Consider the following 17,786-nt stretch of genomic DNA (forward strand, 5'->3'; position numbering starts at 1 on the left):
CACAGAACCAGTAATCTCATCATAGAAGGCGATTAGATTAGTCAGGCATGACCTTCCCTTGGTGAATCCATGCTGGCTGTTCCTGATCACTTTCCTCTCATGCAAGTGCTTCAGGACTGATTCTTTGAGGACCTGCTCCATGTTATTGTATAACATAAAGCAATAGGGTGCTGCTAGACTAAAGGATGTTTGGGCTTATGTAGTTGTAGCTGTGTCAGTCCCAGCATATTAGAAAAAGAAGGCGGGCAAGGTGTTTGCAGAACTCAATTTTAATTTTTTTTATCATTTCAGTGGATAACATCGGTGTTTATTTACACGCTTTTTTTTCTCAATTTTTAGCCATTTAAATATTCACAGGTGGGAGAAATCATGGGGGCTTCAGGCAAAGGTGGAGATTAGACGATTATTTCTCGCCAGTTGAGGCTGAGATTCAAAAAGTTAAAGCTTTATAAACCATTACGATGCAAACTGTGACTATCAGGTGTCAACATTTTAGCCTCGACTCAAACGCTCACAGGTTCTCAAGCAGCATTCTTCTGACTTGGGCAATGTGTGAATTTCAGTTGCTCTCGACGGAAATATTTTTCCGTTGGTTTGCGTGTGTGCGGTTTGTGTGCCTACAGGGTGCGGTGTGTGACATTTAGTGACATTTACCACTACGAATCGGATCCTTCCAAGCCTGCGTAGATACAGCAGGGGCCCCCGCGAGCCAATGGGCACCTGGTAACGAAGTGTTTTTCCTGTCTTGCAGATTGAGATCCCGCTCACTGACCATGCGTTATGCCAGGAAGCCTATGCGAGGCTGCAGAAAAAGGTGACGGATGATATGATCTGCGCTGGAGAGAAAGAAGGTGCAGCTCCCTTCTATCCACAGCAGCTTTGGTGCAAGTGTGTCCTTCCATCCGCCCCAGTGGGCAGGTCTCACCCTCATGCTGGTAGACACCTGGCTAGGGGGTGAACTCTAAGGGGGACACAGGTCTTTACCAACTCCTCGTCCGAAGAGGGGGCAAGGGGCACGTCACCCTGTGGAGAGGCCAGCACGAGGCTTACGCGCCGCCCAGCAGAGCTTACGGTGGATTGAAGAGATGCACAGCCCTTGTGCTGACCCGCCGCGGGGTGTGACCCTTCAGCATGGCCCTGTCTGCTTCCCCCGAACAGGCTGTATCCATTAGGGGACGTGGATGGGGCTCTGTGCCCTCAGGCTGTGCTGAAGGGCTGGGGCCAGCAGGGGTCTCTGTCTCTCAGGGAAAGGGCAGTATTCCCAGGGTGCAGCCTGCAGCCCCCCACTCAGAGTCCGTGTCTGCCTCCCCAGAAGAGGAGGGAGACTGCAGCAGTGGGGGGAGGGAGCCAGATCCTGGCAGCCGAGACTGCCTCCACAGAGCCCCTCCTGCTTCCCATCCGGACAGATCCCGCTGCTGACTCTGGCCCTTCAGCTCAGCCGTGTCCAGTCCTTACACGCACCACAGGGTCATGCCCCACGCTTTGAAAATCTCTGACTAATGCAACCAAAAGTTATTGGGTTGTTGTCAGGAATCCCTGGGTGAGCTTCTCTGGCCTGCGTTGGATGAGACATCAGAACGGATGCTCACTGTCTGGCCTTACAGCCATGAACTCTGGGAAATTCTGCAGTGGGGATGGGCTTATGGACAGAGGTTCACGCCGCACAACTAGTGCAGGGGATTCAAAGGGGACGCAGCTTCCAGTTTGGTTCCGGACAGATAGATTCGCCCATACCATGCCAGGCCCGGTTTCCTGATAAGATGTGGTGACATCTTAACATCTGGTTTTCACATCTCCTTGAAACCAGTTTGAGAAGTTAACCCATCTTTTCTCCTGTGCTGGATGTCTTTGGATTGGGGTGACCAGATACCAAGTGTAAAAAATCGGGACGGTGGTGGGAAGTAATAAGTGTCTATATAAGACAAAGCCCCAAATATCGGGACTGTCCCTATAAATTCGGGACATCTGGTCACCCTGCTTTGCAGGAAACATCAAACCGAGGTCCTGGCCACATGTGGTCACTAAAGGATCTACGCTGGGGGGAGGGATAGCTCAGTGGTTTGAGCATTGGCCTGCTAAACCCAGGGTTGTGAGTCCAATCCTTGAGGAGGCCGTTTAGGGATCTGGAGCAAAAATTGGGGATTGGTCCTGCTTTGAGCAGGGGGTTGGACTAGATGACCTCTTGAGGTCCCTTCCAACCCTGATATTCTATGATCACTTTCCAGGGTGTTAACTCTGGTGTCCTGGCCAAATTTTAGGTTGGGTCATTCTGCCTCCCTCTAGTTCTCCTTTAGTTTCAACTAGGTCCAGAATTCTTCCTCCCTTCCCACCTTAAATCGCTTCTCAGCCTTGCTGTGCACTGCTAAAGAGTTGCCACATTCTCCACTCAGAGGTAGCTGCATTTTAGTGGGGGCACGTGGCTAACCCTGTCCGTAAAGTTGGAGTAGCAATTTGCAAAGTCTGCGGCGCGTTTGGGTCCCTTGGGCGCCACGGAAATGACCACCCTTCTCTTCTACCCACAGGAGGAAAAGATGCTTGTAGCGGAGATTCAGGGGGGCCCATGGTCACCTTAACCAACCAGAATAACCACTGGCAGCTGATTGGCACAGTGTCCTGGGGAGATGGATGCGGGCAGAATGATCGGTATGGAGTGTATTCCAATGTGTCCAAGAGCTTGGCCTGGATTAAGCAGGTCACTGGGGTGGAATATTGAATTCTCTGGCCTGCTCACAACCCTGGCTAGGTGAGAACAGCTGGGAGGAGTACCAAGTTTGCCAGTTCTGCAGCAGACAATTAAGTCGATGACACATCAATGGGTCGTTCCAATTTCTGCCAAAAAAGCCACCTCAGGGAGATGCCTTGCCTGCCTCAGAGTGTAAATTCCCTCAGGATATAGTGGTAGGAAAGGCTTAGACTGGATTCCTGCACCCACCTGAACTGACCTGTGACCTGAGCCCATCTCTGCAGCCAATCCTGCGGGGATAAGCCAATTTCCCCTTGGTTTCCAGGCACCAAGAGCCACGGACGGACCACTCTGCAATTCCATTGTAACTTCATTGACCAGGAAAGCACAGGATAAACCTGATGCCATAATCAATACTGCTGATTTAGACTGGGGGGGGGGGCCCGCCAGAGTTTGGGGTTTTACAAAACCCATGAGACTTTAAAAAAAAAATGGGGTTTCACAAACCGTCTCTGTTATGAAACACGGCAAAGGAAACTTTGCTCCTTAAACCAAATCATTATTTTTTAGACCATTGAATGTTTGTAAAAGTGCTTTGAATTAATTGTAGCCTATGCTATGCAAACAAAGGGCCCAATGCTGCAAATACTTAAGTATTCTCGACTGTGATGCTAATGGGAGCATTCAAAGTACGACGCCCAGTAATATTTCCAGGATCAACTCTGAGAAAGATGTATCAGAGGGGCCGCCGTGTTAGTCTGTATCCACAAAAACAACGAGGAGTCTGGTGGCACCTTAAAGACTAAGAGATTTATTTGGGCATAAGCTTTCGTGGGTAAAAAAAAACACTTCTTCAGATGCATGGAGTGAAAATTACAGATACAAGCCTGAGAAAGATACTCCTTCTCTGCCTCTGGGAATAGAGTGGTTGAAATTCACCCCTCTGTGTAAAGCCAGCACAAGATCTATGTCACATTTAAGTCATAAGTGGGACTTAGGTGGCATGTCCGGCTCTGCCCAGGGGTGAATTTCACCTAGGCAGAAGAATGTCTTTCAAAACATGCAGCCGCTCCGAATTCAGGATCTGCCAGACCAAAGGGTCCTGGACCCTTGGAAGTTTCAAGTTCTTCCTTCAGCGTACAACCAATGATCGCCGTGTGACTTCTCCATTCCCTCTCCCAGTGCCTTTGTTGTCTCTAGTAGGCAGCTGCGTCTTAGTAACCCACAGGTTAAACAGTGTTATCCTTTCAACACCCAGTATTCATACCAAAGGAAAGGTGAGGAGGGGTTTACAGCAAGCGGAACTTGGTCCAAATCCATGCCCTGATTCTGCCCCCCCTTCCCCCCGAAATCAGTAACAAAACTCCCCCTGAGCAGAGCAGCAGCCAGGTCAGACCCAGGCCTGCTGGAACACATAGGCCTGCTGGTGGCACCTAGCATTTGCACTTGAGGCGTTCCATGTCTGATACTCTAATTAAAGCCTCTTAAAATAAGGTGAGGCTGAGACAACCGGTGCCCACAGGACTGATCCAAAGCCCACTGAACTCAATAGACAGACGCCCATTTCCGTGGGCTTTGAACAGGCCCTAGGTCACCATTGCTCCTGCTGGGGGACGCTCACCAGTCAGGTACCAAAAGGCTGCAATGGTGACGATGTGCATAATAAAGCTCGCCACTCTGTCAGCTCTGCCAGCTTCCACATCTGCTTTTCCTGGCTTCATTTGCGCGGTCTGAAAGGTCCACCAGACCCAGGCGACTCAGTCCACAGCATGCAACCCAAACACTCAATGCTCCTTGCAAGATGCAACATGTAACGTGCAAAAACCACATCATGCACACAGACGATGTATGCAACATAGAGGGAACACAGTGCCTTGTGCAGCACTCCCATGCAACCTGTGTAATACTTGGGCTCGTATTCTCTCTTGCCTTTGAACTACCGTAAGGGTGGCCGTTTAGCTATTGCTCTTCTAGCATCGCTCAGGAAGGAAGATCGGAAGCAGGTCTCTACGATTGCACGTGAATAGGGTTTGTTAAAAATGACTCTGGCTTACGCCTTGCAGGTCGATTATTTAGAACCTTGAAACAGCCTTAAAGAAGCACTCGGCAGCCAGCCGGGAGGTAGCTGCAGGTAGGCTGCGAACAGAGAGAATAACAGAAATTAACAATGTGGCTGGGCAAGTAGCAAGCAGCTACCATCCCAGAAAAGTACATTTCACATCAAACTAGCTGAAAACCAGTCAGTCCCTCTACTTTCCTGCTAAGTCTTGAGTTGAGGGGTCAGCTCTCTGCCATAGAATGGGGAGTGGGCTGGACATTGACCTCTGGGAGACCCTGGTGATACAACCTTTCTGGCTGTCTTTCTCCCCTGAAGAAGGCAGGATGGGGGAGATAGCGGGGTGGGGGCTGGGGGGGAATTGCAGGTAGAAGGTTATTGGGTCACTTCCCAGAAAAGACAGTGGAAGGGAAGAATGGGGTGACCTGTTGTGGGGTGAGAGATCCCAGCTCAGCCAGGCAAAACCCCAAGCCAGGTGAGACTCACCCCCCACCTGCCCCTTTACAACACTCCACTCGGGTCTGTGATGCAGGGAGAGATGCATCTGAGTCTGAGCTCTGAGACGGGCACCACATGTCCCAGCCCTGACTCTGATCTCACTGGCACTGGCTTTCCCCTGGGGTGACCAAGAGCAGAATCGGGCCCCATATCTCCCCAAATCCCTGCAGCAAAGGCTCCTGAGGACCCTGAGGAGTGTTCAAAATCCAGATCTGCACCCAAACCTTGCCATATTTCAGGCTGGGTGGATTCGGCCTGCTGAGAGAGGTTCGAGCTGCAAAAACGGGATCCAAACACAGGCCTGGATCCAGGGGGCCAGACCTGGGGTGTTGATCCAGATTCATCTCTAGCAAAAGGAGTCCAGATTTTATTCAGAGGTACAGATCTGAAATAAACGCACTGATTTCAGTGGAGTCACTTCAGATTCACACCAGGGCAGAGGAGAGCCGGTGGCCTATAGCCCCATAGAGTGTATTTCACAGGCCTGAAAATCCTAGTTTGGAGGCCACAGGAAAGGGAACACTTTTTTTCTTAGGAAAGGGCAAAATGAAAGTCTGGCTCCTATAGCATCAACCACTGGGCTCTAGGATCTGCACTTCAACAGCTCCAGGGCAGCTCTCACCCAGCCAGAGCTGATGAATTGCTGCTACAAGAAAGAAAAGGAGGACTTGTGGCACCTTAGAGACTAACCAATTTATTTGAGCATAAGCTTTCATGAGCTACAGCTCACTTCATCGGATGCATACTGTGGAAAATACAGAAGATGTTCTTATACATACAAACCATGAAAAAATGGGTGTTTACCACTACGAAAGGTTTTCTCTCCCCCCACCCCACTCTCCTGCTGGTAATAGCTTATCTAAAGTGACCACTCTCTTTACAATGTGTATGATAATCAAGCTGGGCCATTTCCAGCACAAATCCATCCCGCCCCCACAAACCCACTCCTTTTCTTTTTGCGAATACAGACTAACACGGCTGTTACTCTGAAACCTGCTACAAGAAACGTTTCTTCCTCTCTCCTTTCATAGCTCTGCAGTTAATCACTGATGCTGGACACGGAGCCCATCTGGCCCACTTCCCTTTGTTCATTAAATGCACGGAGGTGCTGTCCTGGGCTTTGGTCCCTCTGTGCTCACCCAGCAGCTGATCATTGCAGGGCTAGAAAACAGGGCACAGAAGAGAAAAGGAAAAGCAGTGACAGACGCCACCTTTGCTGGCACCTCTTGACCTGTTGGCGGCACAAGACCTGTTCTGCAGCCAGAGGCCAGCTGATTCTGCGGAGAGCACTAGGCAGGCAGAGTCTGGCTGCTCCGTCCAGGGACGAGGACAAGGTCACTGGGATGGAGCATGTCCACTCGCTGACCCTGTGACCAACAAGGGTCAGGCACCCGCAGCTGTATGCTCCTTACGCACGGTGCGTACCACGGGCCGGCCCCTGTGTTCTGCCCACTGGACTCACTCAGTGACAGCCTCCAGACCTGCTACAACAAGGACAAGGAAGGGAGAATGGGTCAGCTGTGCGTACCACGCAGAAACTGCCGGGGGGCACCCCTGCTTGCTAGAGAGATATTGGCCCAGAGAAGCTGGGATACAGGGCACTACGCTGGGCTACTCCAGACCTAGCCTCAGGAGGAGAACCTGAGTGTGCGCTTGCTATCCCACCCTGCCATGCTGCTGGCCTAGGGGGAATAGCCAGCTGATCCCCGGGGCAGTAACTGACCCTTGCGTGCGAACACACACACAAGCTGTAACTGTGTTCCTCGACCATAGCAGAGGAGCTGGGTAACGGCATGGCTCTGCTGCAAAATTCAGCTCTGGATCTCCACCTCTATTATCGTGTAAACTCAGTCAAGGAAGAAGAAAGGGAATGACTATGGGAGATTTTTGAGCAGGAGGGGATGAAAGCTTTACTTCAAAAGAAACCAAATTCCTTTCCTGGGACATTTGCCAAAGGGAGTTGAATCTTAAAAGGGGGAGTTGGAAGGACTTAGAGCCAGATTCTGATCTCATGGACACCAGGGTAAAACCAGAGTTACTCAGATGAAGTCAATGGCACAAAGATACTGCCCTAAAAATGCCTACAGACAGACCGATTAAATTAGACAGAAAACCACTGCAAGGGTTGATTAGGTTTCCGCTGTTGCCGCTGAGTTCAGAATTGAATCATCTGTATTCCAGTTTGTGCTGGGAACTGTCCAAACACGTAGCAAGAGCCAGGCCCTGTGCTGAAGAGCTTGCAGTCTAGACAAAGAGTGGGACAAAGCAACGATCTTCATCCTTTCCCCAGAGAGAGTAAGTGACATGCCAAGGTCACACCAGGAGTCTGTGGCAGAGAAGCTACAACAACAGGAGGTTTTTTAAAATCTCCTTTTTATCTGAAGAAACATTTTTTTAGCAAAGAAAATGAGGGTCGGTACGTTTTGATAGCACCCATCCCAGGAATGCCACTGGGCACGGTGTGATTAGACTCGAGGCTGGTGCACACTGGAAGCCAACAGTCGGGGTGTTTCTTTGGAACAGACAGGGCGTTCCAAGCGGAGTCAAGGGGCATCACAACTAGCGCTAAGCAATGCTGTCATTACCAAACTCCCCCCCCCCCCGCCCCCTCAGAAGGTGGGGACGGGATGCAGCACAAACCCCACGACATCGGAGCTGGAGCAAAACCCTGGGCGGTCTGCTTTGCCTGGGGACTGTGGACGTCCCTCTCCTATTGACTGGAATGGAGAATCTGAGGCACAGCACCCGGTATTGTTCTGGGCGAGGGGGCTGGCCGGGCCTAGCCCCCCGAGCCGTTTAGTCCCAGACATTGTTCCAGCAGCCAAACCTCTGGACTGGGGAGTGGGGCTTTCCTGGCCTTTCCCCGCCAGTGGGAATGAACACTGGAGCACAAGTGGTGGGGCGTTTGGTCACCCTCTGTGCCTGGTGCAGCAAAGGAGGGGATGGAAGGTGAGCGTGGCTGAAATCAGCATCTGCTCCAAGCCCCTTCTTCCACTGAGGAACTCCGGGGAGTCTCCTAAAGCCAGAGGGGCCTCAGGTGCCAGGGGCCTACGTCAGAGCTCTTAGTGTGTCATTTCATTTCTGTCTCATCTGCACATACATGAGCAATCGGCCCATGTGCGAGAGAGAGTGTAGTGTCTGTGTGAGTGTGCATGTGTACCGGGACGGGCTCAGGAGACATCGATTCACACCCACAAACGCAACGGGAAACACGTTATTCATGGAAACGAGGAACACAGCTGCTCCTCCCCAACAAAAAAACCTCAGAAAAGTCCCCACTGCCAACATGGAGCTGGCTTGTGCTCTTGGTTGCAGTGGAATAGCTGAAATCATTGGCGCCAGTGGCCTTTCATCAGGGGTTACTTTTGCCCATTATGTTTCACTGGATGTGTATTTTTGACGCTCAATAGCTAAGAAACAGCGTCAACAAACACAGGAATCGTGGGAAGTCCCTGGCCACTTTTTAGCAGCCAAAAGGCCACTTTGGCTTGAAAGACAGAGTCACAGAAGAATTCAGCTTAGTTTGAATGCCCAACGGTGTGCACTGGGTTTAGTATAAAGCAAGCAGGATAATTAACTCTCAGTCACAGTAACTTTCTCACAGCTGAAAGAGTCCAGCAGAAATTTTCAAATACCTTGGCTGGCTAGTAGGTAAAATACAGAGGAGCACGGAGCTCGGGACTCTACCCTGGTTGCCCCAATGAGATTTCGGTAGCCTTTAAGTTAGGCCAGCCATATGTTTGACTAACTGCAGACTCGGTTGCTTCAGGCTGGATTCTGTGCAAGGCCCGAGGAATATTTCTGAGGATCTAGCTATCTAATTGAGTTTTGTACTACTGCCCACCATCGCAGCATGCGATCACTTTCCAAGTACCATCAATAGCAATAGCAAAGTCCAAAGTGGATTTTATGGCACTTCTCCCTTTTCAGGGCAAAAACTCAGGGATAGGGTTAACATTTGTTTCGATTTTACTAATTTCTATTTGGCTTTGGTTGGTAGGGGTCAGTTAGGCAGAAGGGGCAAAACTGAGATGAGAGAAGTAACATTCATTGCCTTGCACTTCAACAGCACAGACCCCGGGTGGAGATTTAACTGAACCAGGCTTCTCTAGGTTAAGTCTCAGAGTAGCAGTCGTGTTAGTCTGTATCCGCAAAAAGAAAAGGAGGGCTTGTGGCACCTTAGAGACTAACCCATTTATTTGAGCATAAGTGAATGCATCCGATGAAGTGAGATGTAGCGCACGAAAGCTTATGCTCAAATCCATTTGTGAGTCTCTAAGGTGCCACAAGTCCTGTTTTTAGGTTAAGTCTGTCCCTGCAGGGGGTTGGACTAGATGATCTCCTGAGGTCCCTTCCAACCCAGATATTCTATGATATGTGATTGAGTCAGTCGTAACCCAAAGGCAATGGGTGGTTTAAAGTGTTGTCTGGGAGGAATAAAATCTCAGGCTAAGGGTGCTGGGCGCCATCTGCAGGCACAGGCTCAGGGCAACACTTTGTTTGATAGGTTTCAGAGTGGCAGCCGTGTTAGTCTGTATAAGCAAAAAAACCAAGGAGTCCTTGTGGCACCTTAGAGACTAAGGCATAAGCTTTAGTTTTAAGGTTTGGCCCACGAAAGCTTATGCCCAAATAAATGTATTCGTCTCTAAGGTGCCACAAGGACTCCTCGTTTTTTTTTTACTTTGCTTGATGCCTCTCTCCTCTGGGTTCAGGACAGAGATTACTTTTCAGACCCAGCCTAACAGGGGGGGTGGGAGGGTGGGAATGGGGGCCTGCCAGGGGGAGGGCAGGAAACTCACCAGAAGAGCGCGTTGTGGGAGCGCCGCACAGTTGCACTAAGCAAGGCCATGCAGCAGCATCTCTGATTGCCTGTAGCAGGGAACGGTTACAAGCGAGGATTATCTATGCCCACCTCCTTGAGCCGAGTCAGCGCTGCACTTGGGATACAAGAGAGATGGCCAGAGCGGGAGCTTCAAAACATTGATTGCAACATCCTGAACTCCGGAAATGCCAGCGCTAAGGTCGCCCGTGCAGCTTTAATTCAGCTCCCTTGTGCCTATGAATTATGATAATGTAATTTACATGATTGGGCACTATATTTTCCCCAGGACCTCTGCTTCTTTCAGTGCACAAGACAGGTGGTTCTTGGAGAACGAAGCAGGCCTGAGAAGCGAATGAGGCTAGATAGCCCCTGCCTCATTTGGTAAAGAAGTTGGTGATGGGTGCGCCGATGCCCGCCCCCCTCAGCCAAGGGAGTGGAACCACTGAACCCAGGCCACAAAAGAAGCCTTAGAACTGTGGGTAAATTGTCTAGTCAGTCGCTTCACCACCCTTTGGTTCATTATGAAATCTACTCAAGAGACTAAACCATCAATGTCACTCAGGTTTATTAAGATGGTCTAGAGAAAGGTTCTATATGATTCCAGTCTCCGCAGAGCAGCCCCGTGCCATGTGTGCGCCCCAAAGTGACATCCCTAAATCCATCTTTTTATACCCTACTTATTTACCAGTGAAAGCTAGTATGTACATCACCTGAAACTGGATATCACTAATCAGCTTTTCACCTTGTTTGTTCCTGGTACCATAGTGTATCTTTTGTTCTTCTGACCACATGCATTCCAGGTATTAAGGGGCATGAGGACACCCTTTAGGCCTGTACCAGGATAAACAGGCTTGTCAGGGTAACTCCCTCTCGTTAGCTATGAGGCAATGCTCACATGTCCTGATCCCGACAGTTTGCACATCTACTTAAGCTAGGGTTAATTTCAGCTAATGAGAGGTGTTATTGGACACTTAGCATAAGTGAACAGGATCATAATAAAGTTACAGGCCAATCTGGGCTATATAACTGCTGTATTAATGCTTAATAATATATAGAAGCTTAAAGGCTTGGAACATGTATTGCGGGTGGTATTACCAGCATCTAATGTAAGTATGCTAGTCAGCATATATTAGTCAACAGGAACAACCTGTCTCAAGGGCAAACCGAAGAGTTGCTTCACTGTTAACCACAACATTACACATGTGGCTTTGTGACTACCCAACCTGCATTATGGCGTTTAAAGAGACAGCAACGGAGCTTCCCATCACCTTGGCTGTTTCAGTTACTCACTTTTTTTGAAAGAGACACAAAATTATTGATGGAACAATTCATTTCCTGCACAAGAGGAAAGAAGGGTGAGCAACACAGAAGGTAATTGACTGCATCGCAGCGAAGCCGTTGGTGTTATGAGTTGCACTGGGGGTCCGTATCATCTTTGTAAAAGTTGCATCCACAATTTTGGGCATGTTTAGTCTAGAGAAGAGGAGGCTGAGGGCGGATGTGATAACTCTCTTTAACTATGTCAAAGGCAAGAGGACGGTGATCAGTTGTTCTCCATGTTCACCGAGGGTAGGACAACAAGTAATAGGTTTTGTTGGCAGCAATGGTGATTTAGGTTGGATATCAGGAAAAACTTTAGGGACAGCTGGGCACTGGAACAGGTTACCAAGTGAGGCTGTGGAATCTCCATCACTGAAGGGTTTTAAAAGTAGGGTAGACAAACATCTATCCAAGATGGTCTAGGTTTACTTTATCCTGCCTTAGCATGGAGGGGGTGGGGGTAGACTAGATGACCTCTTGACTTCCCCTCCAGCATGACATTGCTATGATTCTCTTTTGAATTAGCTCATCTCCTTTGGCCCATCTTTCCTCAAATAGTTCAGTTGCTAAATCCAGTCTCTCTCCTGTTGTTCAGTTTTCAACGTCAAATGCCTTAAAAAACGGGAAGGTAACAGATAGAGCCAGCTGAACCAGTCGTCAAAAATCGTGTTCATTATTAAAGTAGCTCCTTTCTGGGTTCACGGATCCAACGTGTTGGTTATTTGGATTTGCCAAAGAGTCCAGACAAATAATTTCAGTCTCTGGGGCTGTTCACAAACCTCGTTTTAGCCATTTGTTACTCCTGGTGTGTGGCTGGCACCTGAGTCAGGTGGTAGTGTTTCTGCTCCTTGATTAGCCAACTGGAAGTTTTCAAACCAGAGAACAATAACGAGAGAAAAGAGAGGGATGAATGATGTAGTTCTGGTTGGAATTTTCAGACGCAGAATCACTCCCACCAGAATTCATGAAGTTTTTGGGGACTTTCAAAAATGTTCTTGAATACCCAGCAATTATTTACACACTCAGGTAAAATAAGTAATACAAATGCACCAATCAGAGCAAACCAAACTAGCTGACTATATTTGCAATTATTCATGAATCGGGGGGGGGGGGGGGTTACCCCCACTATTTGACTAGCTGTGGTATCCAACTGCTCATATAAATAAAAATCAAAATGCAAATAGTACAGAAAACGCAGCAAATCGTGTCTTGGGGTAAATTGTGTGATGGTAGCTGAACTGGTGGCATTGTGTCTTTGGATGTCCCATGGTACACTGTGTCTTTGGGTCTTCCATAATACATTGAGCGTTTGGGCCTCTGATGTATTCCCAACCGACAAGCCTCACAATGGTCACTCTGATGTGGTCCATAGTGCTGTCCTATCACTGTAACCTCGGATAACTGGGTGTGGTCCACGTACTCTCCATAGCATTTCTCTCTAATGCTGATGACCAAGTTCTCCAAGACCCTCTGGACGCTTTCCTCCTTGAAATCTGGCTCTTCTAACTTACCCTTGGAGCACTCATAACATTCTTGTCTAAAGACTCTCATCTTCACGCAACCTTTTCTCCTGTGCAGGTCCCGGTACATGTGGAACAGAATAACCACTTGAACTGATGCCCAGAAATGCTGGCACCATGAGCACTGGAAGCTAAAAAGAGGAAAGAGATATATCATGCATAGCGTGACCAGATGTCCCACTATTATCAGGACCATCCTGATATTAGAGGGTTTGTCTTATATAGGCAACTATTACCTCCCCCACCCCCCAAAAAAGTGTCTCCATGATTGGCAGCTCCAGCAGCTGCCTGTAGGTGTGGTCGAGCTGCTTGCCTGCAGACAGGAGGGGGTCCACTCCCCACCCTGCCTAAGCTCAGTATGGGGTTTGTAGATCCCATTACAGCAACCAACCAGCAGCGCCTGCTGGCAAACTCAAGGCTAATCAAAGCCATGGGGCCAACCTCGGATCTGGTGTAAGCAGGTGTAATGCTCACTGGGCTGTGTCCGCCACTGCTTTGCCTTATTTTTAATGCATTTCAGTGTAATTACAGATTCATAGATTCTCAGGCCAAAAGGGACCATTGTGATCATCTCGTCTGGCCTCCTGGGTAACTCAGGCCAGAGAACTGCCCTAAAATAATTCCTAGAGCAGAGCTTTTAGAAAAACATCCTGTCCTGATTTTAAAATGGCCACTGAGGAAGAATCCACCACGACCCTTGGTAAATTGTTCCAATGGTTAATTACTCCCAGTGTTAAAATTTTACGCCTTATTTCTAGTCTGAATTTCTCTAGCTTCAACTTCTAGCCATTGAGTCCTCTTAGACCTTTCTCTTCTAGATTGAAAGCCCATTATTAAATATTTGTTCCCCATGTAGATAGTTATAGACTGTAATCAAGTCACCTCTTAGCCTTCTCTCTGTTAAGCTAAATAGATTCATAGATACTAAGGTCAGAAGGGACCATTATGATCATCTAGTCTGACCTCCTGCACAACGCAGGCCACAGAATTTCACCCACCCACTCCTGCGAAAAACCTCTCACCTATGTCTGAGCTACTGAAGTCCTCAAATGGTGGTTTAAAGACTTCAATGAGCAGAGAATCCTCCAGCAAGTGACCCGTGCCCCATGCTACAGAGGAAGGCGAAAAACCTCCAGGGCCTCTTCCAATCTGCCCTGGAGGAAAATTCCTTCCCGACCCCAAATATGGTGATCAGCTAAACCCTGAGCATATGGGCAAGATTCACCAGCCAGATACTACAGAAAATTCTTTCCTGGGTAACTCAGATCCCACCCCGTCTAACATCACATCCCAGGCCATTAGGCCTATTTACTATGAAGATTTAATTACCAAAACCATGTTATCCCATCATACCATCTCCTCCATAAACTTATCGAGTTTAATCTTAAAGCCAGATAGATCTTTTGCCCCCACTGCTTCCCTTGGAAGGCTATTCCAAAACTTCACTCCTCTGATGGTTAGAAACCTTCATCTAATTTCAAGTCTAAACTTCCTGGTGGCCAGTTTATATCCATTTGTTCTTGTGTCCACATTGGTACTGAGCTTAAATAATTCCTCTTCCTCTCCGGTATTTATCCCTCTGATATATTTATAGAGAGCAATCATATCTCCCCTCAACCTTCTTTTAGTTAGGCTAAACAAGCCAAGCTCCTTGAGTCTCCTTTCATAAGAGAGGTTTTCCATTCCTCGGATCATCCTAGTAGCCCTTCTCTGTACCTGTTCCAGTTTGAATTCATCCTTCTTAAACATGGGAGACCAGAACTGCACACAGTATTCCAGGTGAGGTCTCACCAGTGCCTTGTATAATGGTACTAAAACCTCCTTATCTCTACTGGAAATACCTCGCCTGATCATCCCAAGACCACATTGCTCCCAAATCTTTTTACAATGAGGTAAAACCGAAGAAGCGCCTTGTATCAGGCACCATCGATGTCAGTCCAGCACCTTCCACCAGCACTAAGTGTACCAGAGGCTTTCACAACAATACATACCCTTGGGGCGGTACTGACCTGACTGCCAGCCAACTGGATATACAGCTATCCATATTCATACCATATCTACTTGATCAGCGAATCCTCAGCTGGTGGAAATTGACCTAGCTCCAGGACACCCAAAGGAGCCGAGGATCTGGTGGTCTTTGTTTTGCTATATATGACGAGAGAATTGCCCCCGGGTTCTATGAAATGTATTTGTCTTGGAGGCGTTTAAGCCATAACTTCAACATTGCACCAAGGGTTTGACAGTCAGTCAGTGCTGCCCATGGTGTCTAGCAGCGCTAAATGCTGCATAGGCAGGAATCAGACCTGACTGTGTTTGGAATTATTGATTTCTGTCTAAGGCAATGGTTTTCAAACCGCGGTGCCAGGACAGGCAGGAAGCCTGCCTTAGGCCGCTGCCCTGCTGACCAGGAGCCGCCCGAAGTAAGTCCGTGCCCCATCCTGCGCCCCAATCCTCTGCCCTAGCCCTGAGCCCCCCCCGAACCAGAAGCCCCTTCCTGCACCCCAAACCCGTCATCCCCGACCCCAGCCTGAAGCCTGCACCCCCATCCCAGAGCCCTGACCCCCTCCCACACCCCAACCCTCTGCCCCAGCCCTGAGCCCCCCCAAACCCAGAGCCCCCTCCTGCACCCCAAACCCCTCATCCCCAGCCCCAGCCTGAAGCCTGCACCCCCAGCCCAGAGCCCTGACCCCCTCCCGCAGCCCTGCCCCAATCCTGAGCCCTCCCCAAACCCAGAGTCCCCTCCTGCACCCCAAACCCCTCATCCCCAGCCCCATCTCGCAGCCCTCACCGCTGCATTCCAACCCTTTGCCCCAGCCCTGAGCCCTTCCACACCCCAAACCCCTCATCCCCAGCTCCGCTGGGTCACAGGCATCAACAATTTTCTTCAACTGGGTAGCCAGAAAAAAAGTTTGAAAACCACTGGCCCAAGGTACTTATCTGGCTCTCGTCACCATAGTAACTGGGCACCTCACAAGCTTTAAAGCATTTACACTCACAAGACCCCTGTGAGGCAGGGCAATGCTCTCACCCCCATTTTACAGATGGGAAACTGAGGCACAGAGTGACTAAGGCCCAGATCCTCAGACCTATTTAGCCAGGCAGGGGCTTGAACCCGGGTCCCCCAAACCTTTTGATAGTGCCATAACTACTGGAGCATTAGAAGGAGCGCCTCATCACTAGGCCCTGGGGACAGTCCTTAATTTGTGCCGGGCCTTGCTGCGGTTGAGCCCCAGCGCTTCTAGGCTCGGCAATCCATAGCCCCTGCGCCGCGGGGCTCCCGGCCACAGGCTCCAGCCACCCAGCTCCGAAGGCAGCCCCGTCGCCCGCAGCAGCGCAGAAGTCTGGGTGGCAACACACCGTGCCAGGCCATCCTTGTTCTGCACTGCTGCTGGCGACACCGCTGCCTTCAGAGCTGGGGGCCTGGCCGGCAGCCTCCGCTCTCCAACCGCCCAGCCAGTGCTTAACCTACGCTGGGGCTTGCCGAGGCTGGGCCCCAGCGCCTCTTTCATTGCAAATTAAGCCCTGCCGTGGGTTGCTGTCCTGGTGCTCTCTCTGTGTCCAGCAACTTTCAAGTAGCGTCAGAGAGAGAGACTGTAAAACCCAAACGAAAAACTACACTTCTAAAACAGGAGGAGTAGCAGCAGCTTTTGCAGAAACCGGGGGCGGGGGGAGGCAGGGGCGTGTGGTGGCTGAAACGGCAAACGCCTCTAAAAAAAGGAAACATTTTTGAAAGCGGGGGATGCATTTAAAGGCATAGTTCAGTCCATAGTTCATTACACGGATGCTACTGCGCCCCCATACACACACTGCATCCCTCACAAAAAATAGATCATTTGTCAATGACTAAGGAGGCGGTTGTATCAGTTGCTGTATCGGCCCCTATCAGCTGCTGCTCCTCACCTGGCAAATGCACGTTCTTGCAGTGATTTTTTCCAGCCAGGTCCCAAGTCATTGTAATCAAGGTTCTGTTGCACCTTTAAGTCCCAGTTGTCTTGTGGCTTCACCTCCTCTATCTTCTCATAAAACATTTCTCTCCAGGAATCCATGTTCAGCTTCTTCATCTCTCCTGATGTTCGTGTGGGGACACTCTAACGTGCGCTGAGTTACAAATGGAGTTGCAATTGTTTACTTCCCACTTCTATCTCATCACCTGCTGAGCGGCAGGGTGGGGATTTGAGTTCCTTCCCTGCTAGAGATACCGGATAACTTCTGTATGTGTGAGAAATGAAACTGAAAGGAGTTTTGTTTCCAAAGCCAATCTGGTTCTCCAGTTTCTGCCTGGGGTATATGATAAGGACTGTATTTCCGAGATGGGTGAATGCCTCCAAACGATGTGTGTGAGTAGTCACACAACAATGCAACCGATGAAGTGAGCTGTAGCTCACGAAAGCTTATGCTCAAATAAATTGGTTAGTCTCTAAGGTGCCACAAGTCCTCCTGTTCTTTTTGCAAATACAGACGAACACGGCTGCTACTCTGAAACCTGTCAAATAAAAAGCTGGATTGGCTTTGTTTTCCACATTGGCATTCAGATTCAGCTGAGCTGCGGCCATGTGAATACTGAGACAGACAGAAATGAAAACGGGACACAGACGTCAACCCAGGGCCTAGGTTTTTCCCATGTCATTGTGTCAGCATGCAAATGTCATGACATCTGGATTAAAGGTGGGCTCCTTCACTGCCCATGGCTGCTGACATGGGACAGACATGGGACAGACCCATGGAAGCAGGACCAGTCAGCCAGTCCCTGGTCAAGAACTCCTCCCGGGAAGTCTTTCTCCAGCACTCAGCCCTGCAGGACTGGGCCATTCTGTCACTTAGTCCTCCGGTTCTGAGCTGCTGCTACTAACTTTGTTCTATGGTTGTTCCTCAGCATCTCCTCTGGCG

At 49.4% G+C, this 17,786-nt stretch overlaps 2 protein-coding genes across 3 annotated transcripts in view; one reads left to right on the forward strand and one right to left on the reverse strand.

Annotated features, from left to right (window-relative positions):
• MASP1 (MBL associated serine protease 1) overlaps positions 1-3,331 on the forward strand; it is a 70,387-nt gene extending 67,056 nt beyond the window's left edge. The window contains exons 15-16 of the mRNA XM_048865494.2: positions 752-851; positions 2,523-3,331. Coding sequence (XP_048721451.1) covers positions 752-851; positions 2,523-2,713 — 291 coding nt within the window. The 3' untranslated portion in view covers positions 2,714-3,331. The remainder of the gene's footprint in view (positions 1-751; positions 852-2,522) is intronic.
• Positions 3,332-3,473: 142 nt separating this feature from the next.
• On the reverse strand, positions 3,474-17,071 carry LOC125643208 (receptor-transporting protein 1). Of its 2 annotated transcripts, none has more exons than XM_075132052.1 (3): positions 16,800-17,071; positions 11,350-13,030; positions 3,474-4,819 (listed from the first exon to the last, which is right to left on the reverse strand). In XM_075132052.1, exons 1-2 carry the CDS (start codon positions 16,958-16,960, stop codon positions 12,505-12,507), a joined length of 687 nt encoding a protein of 228 aa, XP_074988153.1. In that variant the 5' UTR covers positions 16,961-17,071; the 3' UTR covers positions 3,474-4,819; positions 11,350-12,504. The 2 variants fall into 2 exon arrangements, with proteins under 2 accessions (XP_074988153.1, XP_074988152.1); XM_075132051.1 differs by having other exon boundaries at positions 10,037-13,030.
• Between the last annotated feature and the right edge of the window lie 715 nt (positions 17,072-17,786).

This window comes from Caretta caretta, chromosome 9 (assembly GCF_965140235.1).
Source record: "Caretta caretta isolate rCarCar2 chromosome 9, rCarCar1.hap1, whole genome shotgun sequence".
NCBI classification, from domain to species: Eukaryota; Metazoa; Chordata; order Testudines; family Cheloniidae; genus Caretta; species Caretta caretta.

Excerpts from the sequence above, each read along its gene's own strand:
- LOC125643208 (XM_075132052.1), bottom strand. The coding sequence starts at position 16,960 with ATGAAGAAGCTGAACATGGATTCCTGGAGAGAAATGTTTTATGAGAAG. Across the intron at positions 13,031-16,799 it reads CAAGAACGTGCATTTGCCAG|CTTCCAGTGCTCATGGTGCC; the intron begins GTGAGGAGCAGC and ends TCCTCTTTTTAG.